The 11,130-nt window shown below is 44.1% G+C and overlaps 1 protein-coding gene across 2 annotated transcripts; it reads left to right on the plus strand.

The window, feature by feature from the left end:
* Nucleotides 1-983: 983 nt before the first annotated feature.
* LOC140128002 (tumor necrosis factor receptor superfamily member 10A-like) lies at nucleotides 984-9,881 on the plus strand. 2 transcript variants are annotated; one of them, XM_072149315.1, is made up of 8 exons: nucleotides 984-1,505; nucleotides 1,594-1,693; nucleotides 2,160-2,291; nucleotides 3,080-3,194; nucleotides 3,585-3,700; nucleotides 7,223-7,287; nucleotides 9,140-9,224; nucleotides 9,314-9,881. In XM_072149315.1, the coding sequence occupies exons 1-8, from the start codon at nucleotides 1,422-1,424 to the stop codon at nucleotides 9,358-9,360; spliced, it is 744 nt and encodes a 247-aa protein (XP_072005416.1). In that variant the 5' UTR covers nucleotides 984-1,421; the 3' UTR covers nucleotides 9,361-9,881. The 2 variants fall into 2 exon arrangements, with proteins under 2 accessions (XP_072005416.1, XP_072005417.1); XM_072149316.1 differs by lacking the exons at nucleotides 984-1,505; nucleotides 1,594-1,693 and adding an exon at nucleotides 1,715-1,994.
* Nucleotides 9,882-11,130: the final 1,249 nt, after the last annotated feature.

An 11,130-nucleotide genomic window follows, 5' to 3' on the forward strand; every position in this document is an offset into this window, starting at 1 on the left:
GAGCAGTAGGTCAGGGCTGGCAGCACAGGATCAGAGTCAACAACAGCACCAGGGTCACAACGGGAATTTAGAATAATAGCACAATGTATCCAACGAGCTTTTTCTAAGGCTGTGAGGCACAAAGATCCGGAGGGGTGTGCAGAAAGAATCCCAGGAATAGCCAGCACCAATCAAAGGTGCCCTTTAAATCTTCGGGAGCCGGCGTGCGCGCATCCTAGGAGGCGGGGATGCACGCGCCGGACCGGAAACAGGAGCATGGACAGGTGAGTTAGAGGTACGGGGCGCAGGAGCGCAGAGAGGGGCACAGGAGAGCACCAGTGACAGGCACAGTGTGGAGGTGTGAAGACATCTGGTATAAAATTCTACAGAGATAAGTCACAACAGGGAGATGTTGTCATTCAATTGTGGACCCAATAGAGAAGACATGTCACCTTGTGATGTACTAGACCCCACTTCTGCCCGTGTCTGATGAGTACTGTAGTCACTGACCACACTCAGCCCGTGTAGTGTTATTTCCATAGTGAGCATTGTCACTGAGCAAGGACGGCCTTATGTAGGATCTCTGAGGAGAAAGTGTAACTGAAGCAAATTGTCATTCTTTCGGGATCAATAGCAGATGGTTTTATAAAATATTTCTTTACCAGGCACCAGTCCTATATCTTCATGTAATGTACTAAGTTCAGTTTTTATCACTTTTGTGTTACCATCTGTTATTGTTGCATTGTATGTACAGTATATGTCTGTTTATTTTATGTTACCTCCTTTCGGCTCGCACTATTCTTTTTTTATATTAAAACTTTACTGTAATAAGAGCCTTCTTGTGTTACTTAATGAGTGTTATAGTGTATTTGGGCATAGTCTAATAAAGGGACTGATTTGTCATGCTTTGTGCAGCTTTGCGTAATCTGTGTGCACTATATAAATAAAGAATTATTATTATTATTATAGGGTGTCTTGTCTGCCTTATATGACAAGTGGTGGTAACAGTCCAGTGTGATACAGCAGGTTCCCTTCCTTAACCCAGGTCTGTGATCCTGACACCCAGAAAACCATGAAGAATAATTGAAGAATCCCCAACATTAAAGCCCTGACATATTATCACAACCCCGGCCACTGCTTGTAAACCAGGAGCCATGTACTGGAAGACCGGGAAGGAGAAGGAGGGATCACTTTATATTTTATTTCACAGCTACCACTGCCAGTGACTAGAAATTCCCAGCGATATAGGTAATATTTCTATATAGCAGTAGGGTGGACCCTCAGAATCAATGTCACCAGTGGACCCCAGACACCCCATTCTGATTCTGGTCTAACCTGCTGTGCTTGTTGCTGTTTGCGTTCTATGTAACTATGAAAACCATAAAGTATAAACTGAAAGCAGTTGCTAGTGAGGAGTCAAACACTCGGCGACAACAATTATTATGCGTCTCTTGTGGAGATCTCTCTGGACATGGCAATGGGCATCTTCTGCACTGACCCTCCAATATTCAATTCTACTATATATGGTGAGACCTTCATGTCATATCTCCTCTTTTATATGAGTCCCTCTGCATTTCACAGTTTAATTCTACGCTTTATACCTCTGTTTTCTAGGTGAAGAGTATAGGAGGTCATTTATATACCACACAATCTGTGATAGGTAATGTCTCATATTATAAAAACGGGAATATCTTTTGTCTCAAATGTCCAGCAGGTGAGTTCTAGAATATTGTTGATGGTCTATGTTCCTTTACAGTGTGATGTATAGTTTGTGAATATTTAGGAATAATGTTGAAGTAATCTGAACTTAGGGCTGGACTATATACCATGCATCAATGTGCTGTGCATTACATAGGGGACTAACTATGGCCGGGAGGCCAGATAGATCTGGAAGACATCTTTCCAATCTTCTGTTCATTGCAATTTATGATGTGAGAAGACCTCCTATTACATGGACATCATGTCTTCAGGGGGTCCGGGTGCGTCACCAGGATTCTACAGCAGGGACCCACTAGGTAACAGATAGACCTGCCCTGTGCATTTCATGGTAGTTTATTGAATATCACTACAATAATGTGATAGGTCTGACCAACCAACACGTCATAAATATGTGTATTACTCAAACTGATCAGACAGATCTTCTGCTGTTATGATCTCAGACTTTGCTCTCTCCATTGTAGGATACTTTGTGAAGAAAGGCTGTGTGGTACCTTATACAATGGGGATATGTCAGATGTGCAATCCTGGGGTTACGTATAGTGAGTACCTGACAGGCCTGAGTCGCTGTCTCACGTGTACCCGATGTCGGGCAGGTAAGTTCCTTCTATTAGTAGGAGTTCTCTGTGTAGTAGCCCATTCTTGGATAGATTATCATTGTTCAGTGGAGTAGGTCTGTTGTCTAAGATCCCTTTCCGATAGAGATGCCTTGGGAAGACTTGTTTTAGCCTATAACACATTGGGGCACATTTACTTACCTGTCCACATCGCGACATGGATTGTGCTCGGATTCACTACGAGCGTGCGCTGGATATCCTGCATCTGTCACTCCCCGCTCAGGTCCGCCGGAGTTCACCTTCTTTTTCCCGATGTATGTAAGTCCTTGGGCTTGCGGCACAATTTAAATGTTAAATCCCGCGCTTACTCCGAATCTGTCGGATCGTCCAATGGCCCGCCCCCCGATTTCTGTTGCATGAAAGCCGGAACCGATGCGCCAAAATCCGATCACGTGTGCCAAAAATGCGTCACAAAGCGGAAATCCCCGGAGTATCCAATGATAGCGAATAGTTAGACCAATAGTTGCCTCAGTCTTTCCATTAAATAAGGTGCCAGTACCCACTCCCAATTGGTGCCATATAGATAGATATTCCACCCATTCATGTACTCACCCATATACTGCATTAAACTTACTAAGCCAAGCCACACTTTTATACAACACGCTTAGCTATACCGTCACACGTGATGAGGAGCGGGTAACATTCTTCACCTTTCCTCTCTGGGCCCCAGGACAATTCAGTCTGCAGCACAGATGTTTTATTTTAGATACTACCCACTGATAATAACCATAAAAAAATTAAGATCCCGTTAATTGTTTTCTTCACAGATCAGGTGGAGATATCACCATGTAACACAACAAAAAACACCCTATGCCAGTGCAAGGAGGGGACCTACTGCCCCCCGAATGCCCCATGCAGTCAGTGTCTGCCATGCAGATCAAGGTATGTACCTGGTTTTATTTGTAAAATGTCTGATTTTTAATTTTTTTTTCAAAATTTGCTAATTATCACCAAAATAATGTTACAATTAAGCCCCATGTCTGGCTGTAAGACAACTGGCTGTAGCAAGAGCCTAAATGTACTAAATTTTATTTTAACGATATATCTTTATCATATTGCTGGGGGGTGTAACCTGAGGACCTCCTACAGTCATCAGTTCTTGGCTGACTCCAGTACCAGAACTGTACAATGGACTGGGTCTTCTACTGGCCTCTTATGTAGTATAGTTTGGGCCCTGGATGATAGATCATCCATTCCTGAAAAAGCCCTGTATATGTTAATATTTCTAACCACTCCCCTAGGATTTATGGATCTTTCTCTTTCTCCTTGCAGTTGCCCAGGGGGGCAGGTTTTACTGCAGACCTGTAATTCTTCCAATGATAATGTATGTTTTACTGTAACAACTCCACCAAGTATCACTACAACTGAGATTGTCACACAATATTCAGGTAAGATATTTGTCAACTTGAATGATGATGAGACATTAAGTAATTCTGAGTAGTGTCACCTGAAGTACAAAATGTTTGTTTGTGCTTAAATAACTATAATATAGTTTTGGGCGGTAGCCCGGGGCCCAAGCCTTCTAGGGGGCCCATGGCTACTCAAACCACTGACCAAGTTTTATACTGAGAAGGACCTTTACCTATCAAATCCTCCTACATCTGTTCTTGCTCACAATACATACAGTATCTACACAAAAGCCATTTCAGGACATTTTAAGGTCCTCCAAAGGTCCTGAAACTGCAGATTCAAAGCAGCAGTATAAACACATCCTCCATTCCTTAAGAAGCCGATTCTAGTACCAGACGTAGGAAGTGATTCCAGACTTGTAGGGGCTATCATATCCATAAAGCCCAGGGCCCATTGCATTTCTGCCCTGTATAGCAAATATACCTCCTGTCCCAGATCAGGGCCGTCCAGGTAAAACAAAAAGAGGGAGCATGACAATGAAGATTTCCCCCCTCGGATACTCCCAATGCAGGTGACATAACCCTGGCAGATGGTATGAGAGAGGCCCACGATGGTAGCGGCCAGGGAAAGAAACAGAAAACAGAGATCTCAAACACCTCATGGTTCCTTTATTGGACGAATGGCAACTGTAGCGGGTTACAGACGGACAACCAGTCTCCTGAGTCACAGGGGGAAATGGTCGCATGGGGGGTACACACTGCAGTAGGTGGTAATGTCCCTGGGGTTCCCTTTGTTAGTAGTCCCCGGCTGGTGGTAAATGAGGTAGCCCATGGTATAGTGTGGTGTAGATGCATCACACCAACAGGCACTCACTTATATTGCCAGAACTCTGAACATCTTCCACGCGGTGGAAATTAGATGCAAGTGTAGGTAAGTGTTCTTCCCCGGAGATGGTGGAGTAGGCACAGCTGCCAGTAGACCCAGATCCTTCCACCGTACACAGAATTTCACTAGTGACACCCCAACGGTCAACCAGAGGCTAAAATACCAAATTGGCTTCTTGTAGAATATGTCATCTTTAAATGTTGCATTAGTCCTAGTGATGTGGCTTCTTCGACAGCTCTCAGTGGAATCCCCCAGAGCATTAGACGATAGGGGTTTATAAAAGTAATGCTGTACTCTGTCCATAAAAAAGTCTCATCATTATTCCAGTTCCCTGCTGGTGTAAGTGCTGGGACTTTTTATGCATGTTGAGACTTTTTTGAGACTTTTTGAAAAAAAGTAAGAAAGTAGACTATAAGAACATTTATTAAAGGGTCAAAGCCACTTTAATTAATCTGATGGGCAGCAGAGCTCCAAATATAGACATAGAACAGTCCCAAGGAGCCGACCTAATGATAAATAACCTCATATGTGTCTATGTATTTGATTTGTATATACTATATGGAGGTTATTTCTCGGGTGTAGAAAGGACAAGACAAAGCAGTAATAAAGAGCTTTTAAAGGGGTCATCCGGGTTTTAAAAATTACTTATGTCCGGGCTGGGGAAGGCTAGTTAAACATAATAGACATGTACTTACCTCGTCCGGCGCCGCTGATGTCCCGCGCCGCGGTCCCTTCGATCCGTGCCCCTGTTTGTTTACAGGGGCACGGAAGCCGCGCACGGGGAGCTTCCGGTCCGCGATGTGGCCGGCTCCTCCCATCCGTCCCTATCTCTCAGCGTTGTAGGCGCTGGGAGATGGTGTCGCATGGGAGCTTCCGGCCGGCCGGAAGCTCCCTGTGCGCCGGTGTAATGAAACCGGCGCACAGAGAAGACGGGCCGCGGCGCGGGACATCAGCAGCACCGGACGAGGTAAGTACATGTTTATTGTGTTTAAATAGCCCTAACCAGCCCGGCCATAAGAAATTTTTTAAACCTGGATAACCCCTTTAAACATACGTAGCTCCTTTCACTTCCTTAAGTGTGTACACTGGTCTATATTTCGGAGTCTCTCACACTCCTAGTAGTCAAATCATACGCTTTAAAACATACGTAGATCCTTTCACTTCCTTAAGTGTGTACACTGGTCTATATTTCGGAGTCTCTCACACTCCTAGTAGTCACTACTAGAAGTGGCCACTATTCCCCGTGAGGAGGTTAGATCACTAAAAAAGGACAAAAAATATGCCTTCATCTCTAAATATGATAAACATGCACAATTAATTAAACGATCTATTATGAAAAATTGGAAAATCCTGTCCCATGACCCCAAATATGGTATACTGTTTAAAGACCCTCCAAAATTCATTTACAGAAAGGGAAAATCAATAGCTAATGAATTGATCAGATCTGATTTAACAGAGAAAAAAATATCTCGCCAAACCTTTCTGGCCGCTAAGAGGAACGGTACTTTTCCGTGCCTTTTCTGCCAGAATTGTACCGGCATTATTAAAGGTGACTCATTCTGCCACCCCAGTAAAGGGTTAAAAATTCAGATAAAAGGGTTTTTTTTACATGTAATACTTCCTCCGTCATTTATATGCTGAAGTGCCCATGTGGGCTGGCATATGTTGGTCAGACATCCAGACCTATAAAGACTGAACATAAATCCGCTGTTAGACAATTTTTATCGTTTAGTGATGAGGAGGCCAAGAATAATATTGAAAGAGCCAGGAGCCAGACATGAAACAGGCGTAGCAAGACACTTTCGTGAATTTAAACATAGAGGGGGTCATTTACTAAGGGCCCGATTTGCGTTTTCCCGACGTGTTACCCGAATCTTTCCGATTTGCACCGATTGTACCTGAATTGCACCGGGATTTTGGCGCACGCAATCGGATTGTGGCGCATCGGCGCCGGCATGCGCGCGACGGAAATGGGGGGGGGCGTGGCCAAACGAAAACCCGACGGATTCGGGAAAACCAGCGCAGCAGCGCCACCTGGTGGATGGCGGAGGAACTACCATCATAAATCCCGGCCGGACCCGAATCCAGCGCAGAGAACGCGCGGCTGGATCGCGAATGGGCCGGGTAAGTAAATCTGTCCGAGTGTGTGATATAAGATGGTTAGTCTTAGAGGAAGTGTCACAGAGTAATGATATGAAAAAGAGGTTGTTACAACGGGAAGTATATTGGATCACAAGACTGGATACTTTACAACCTAGGCGCTACTGCGCATGTCTGAGGAAGGAGGAATTCCCCTCCGAAACGTCACAGGACTCACTTGGCGTTCAGCGTCTCAGTGGAAGCCATGAAAATTAAGTGTGGACTTTCTAACAGGACTACGGCATACTACAACCGAAGAGGGGTGAAGTACTCATGCCATATCTACCATTGTTGATGTTATTAAACTATAAAGTATTTTTTGAGAAAAAGTTTTATGGTGGTCTTAAGTTTAACTACTATATAAAGAGCTTTTACCTTCTCCTGAGGGTCTCTGGCTGTCTCTGATAACCTGAGACCCCGTCTTGCGATCTGTGGAGAAGCACCAGTGTTGCTGCGCACTTAAGCCCCGCACCGTCGGACATCAAAAGTCAGTGAATGGTCAGGTGTGGGTTAATAGGATGTGTCTTTTTTTCCAGCTCCATCTTGGATCCTTTTCATTGTCACCACTCTCATCATCCTCATCATCTTTGGAATTTACAAGGTAAGTGGTTGAATGCAAGGCTTCTACAGGCAGTTGGATTACAAGGACCACAGTGGCTGGCTTGTAGTGTGGCCTAGTGCCAGAATGTGTCATGGTGGCTTGGCACAGGTGAATAGGCCTTTTTTAAGCCCATCATGACCAGTGTCGAGCGTCTGTGACATTCCCGGTGTATGTAGGTAAACAGATCCCACGGCAGATGGTGAAGAGGAGGCTAGTGATGTTAGCAGCAGCAGTCAGACAGGGGCGTAACTACAGCGGTAGCAGCCATAGCAGCAGCTATCCGGTGCACAGTGTCAGGAGGCCTGGCCACCAGATCTGCCCCACTAAAGCATTCAAGGTTGTGAGCCATTATATACATATTTTGCTGCACATTGTACATTATTTACAGCATAATATGTACATAACAGTGTGCATCTTCCACAGTACACAGTCTGTGTGTATGTGCTTTATGTGAGTATGGTGTGTATATACTGTATATCCATGTATATGATATATATATAAGGTAGAAAGTAGACCATAAGAAAATTTATTAAAGGGTCAGAGCCACTTTAATAAACCTGATGGGCAGCGGAGCTCCAAAAATAGACATAAAACTGTCCAGAGGAGCCGCCTAATGATAAATAACCCCCAATGTGTGTATGTATTTGAATTGTATATACTGCATGTGTTTATATCACCTGGAATGAGCTCCTATTTATAGACTTTTGTAGAGCTAATTCCAAAACGAGATATTGAGCCTTCAACCAGTCACCAGCCTGGGATTCTGCAGGAAAGATAACTGATGTTTCAACAGAACATAAACATCACATCTTAACCCTTCTGTAGTAGGCATGATGTACTGTAGGTGTCAATACTACTGAGCAGTAAGAGGTAGCATGGGGTAGCTATTGGACAGGTGTCAAACTAAGGGTATTCTAGGCATGAAAGGCAAGTCAAAAGTTAGCATGGGAGAGCTGGCCAAACCCTCTCCATTCATCCAAGAAACTAACTAGAGCTAAATTTAGTGATAACCAGTCCTGCAGGACATTACACTTCTACTGTAGAGGAACTGTTCACCAAATAGAAAATGCTGAATAACAATCCTCATGTTATTGCCCCTGTGTTCCTACAACCCTCATGTTATTGCCCCTGTGTTCCTACAACCCTCATGTTATTGCCACTGTGTTCCTGGGCAGTTTGGGGCAGATTTATTAATCAGTTTACAACTGAAATCTGTCATCATTTGCACTAAAATGCCCTTCTCCACAAGGACAATTTTAGTACTTCTAGTACAATAATAAAGGGTGTGGTCTCATAACAGGGCTGGCTCAAAAATTTGGGAAATACACCACTATAATGGCTCATTTTTTTGCAGTGAACTAAACCAGCGGCGACGTTAGAATGTCTTATCTTATATCAGATTTATCTTCCAGCATCAGGCTGTCCAGTCTTACTTTATGACATTTAGCTCTGCCCCAATGGGGCTCATTTACTAAGGGGCTGAATCGCGAGGTTTCCCGAATATTACCGATTAGCGCCATTTTTTCCCTGAATTACCCCGGGTTTTTGGCGCACGCGATCGGATTGTGTTGCATCGGCACCGGCTTACACGCGACGGAAATCGGGGGCCATGGACGTTGGAAAACCCCACGGATTCTGAAAAAACGCGGTATTTAAAAAAGAATTTGTGTCACCCGGCCGACCTCGGGTGACACCTGGTGGACATTGGGCGCACTAACCTTAGTGAATCCCGGCAGAACCCAAATCATCGTCGCAGAACGCACCGCTAGATCGCGACTGGACCGGGTAAGTAAATGAGCCCCAATGTCTCTGTATATCCTAAACCAATGATCCCCTTTTTTCCATTGTACAGTATATACAGAGATCGACCGACCATGATGGATCGAAGCTGGAGGAATATGAAAGAGACACCAAGAAGCTCCTAAAACAGCAAATTAGTGAGTGATGCCCGAGCTTCATAGTACTATAGTAGAATAAAGAAGTCCTACAGCGCTGATCCCATTGTCTCCCTCTGGTTTCCTTACAGGGTCAATCAGACTAAGTCAAGCCTTTCCCTTGACTGATAACTCATGAGGGAAACACCACATGGAGAGCGCTGCACCCAAAATAATACCAACGTGACCAACTATATGACTATAGGTATAAGCGCTGTGCGCCTGTGCTGTGATGTATAGGTTACATACTTGGTAGAGAATAGGTGATGTTCTTTTTTTTCCTGGAAAATACCTTTGTGTTGGTGAAAGGAAATTTCTAGTGATCTGATTATTCATGATCTCTACGTGCTACAGTTATAAAGGACATTCTGTAATATTAACGGCCATGATGCCCCTTGGTGTTCTCCTGATTCCTTCTTAAAGGGGTTGTCCACACCTGACCATGGTCTGTGCCGGTATTGCTGCTCCCCTGCATATATATGGATTGAGCTGATTTTTAATACCACACACTACCCATGGTCAGGTGTGGACAACCCCTTTAAGAAGGAATCAGAAGAACACCAGGGCGGTATGTAATAGTAATATTCTGACAAGTATTATAATAATAATAATAAGTATTATTTATTGTTGTATGATATTGCATGGAAATAAAAAATTTCGCCGGGGACAACCCTTTACTTAACAATTTTTTTAAAATTTAATAAAGCGAATTCTGTTTTTTTGTTCCCCTATTCATAAATATGTATTTAGTACAGTCTTTAAAAAAGCATTCCTGCAGAAAAATATCATAATAATAATTCTTTATTTATATAGCGCACACAGATGACGCAGCGCTGCACAAAGCTTCCAAATCGGTCCCTGTCCCCAGTGGGGCTCACAATCTAATTAGCCTACCAGTATGTTTTGGAGTGTGGGAGGAAACCGGAGGCTCTGGAGGAAACCCACGCAAACATGGAGAAAACATAAAATTGAACCCAGGTCTCCAGCACTGCAAGGCTGTAATGCTAACCACTAAGCCACCGTGCTGCTCCTATTATTTATTTTCCTAAAACCTTCCAGGAATGATCATTATTGCAAAAATACCAAAAACATTGTTCATGTTTGACACCTCCCTGCCCTATGATATACCCTTGTTTGTGCATTTGCAGGGGGTCACCATCAGTCAGTGTGACCCCATTCTGCTTGCATCACTGTGCGGCATTGATGCCTAGACACTAAAACACACCTGTTGTTTGGAGACGAAGGGAGGGGATAAGCAGCACCATGCAGGGGGAAGGACGGGTGTGCAGTGACCTGGACATGCCCAGTATACATCTGGCAGTCTGTCACTATATGTTTGGTCACCTGCATAGCTTAAACCCCTGTTTTCTCATATATGTATTCCCTTGCCTAGTCTTTCATGCATCTTCTGTAAGCACATGTGAAGGTATAGGCCCAAGCCTAGTGTGGGAGTAGTTCATTCTCCATTTTAGATTTCCATGTGGTTTGTATAATTGTATTATATCACTTGCAATGTTAGTGCCCTCCCTTCTATATTACGCAATATTACTGTAATATTACATCATCTGCACATGGTCAAGCTGTGGGAGTGGATCTCCTGAATCACCTGACCTCCAGGGCCAGTCAAGGCTTTGATTGCTCTGGAAGGAGGAGTCCCAGGAGCAGCCCTCTGGATAGAGGGTCTGTAACCCTGTAGTTTTGGGGAGACACACTTCGGTGTGTGCAGGGTGTAGACACACTCGTGTGTGGTCAAGTAAGTCTGTGAGGAGAAAGAGCCATAGGCCATATCCTTTGCAAGCCTGTTCATCACCTGTTTACCCAAGTTAGCAGGGATTACTACGTGCATCCTCTTTAACCGTCTGTGGGACAATACATAATATATATACAGAGCCCATAGCAAGCTGTCTTG

This window comes from Engystomops pustulosus, chromosome 4, assembly GCF_040894005.1.
Source record: "Engystomops pustulosus chromosome 4, aEngPut4.maternal, whole genome shotgun sequence".
NCBI lineage: Eukaryota > Metazoa > Chordata > Amphibia > Anura > Leptodactylidae > Engystomops > Engystomops pustulosus.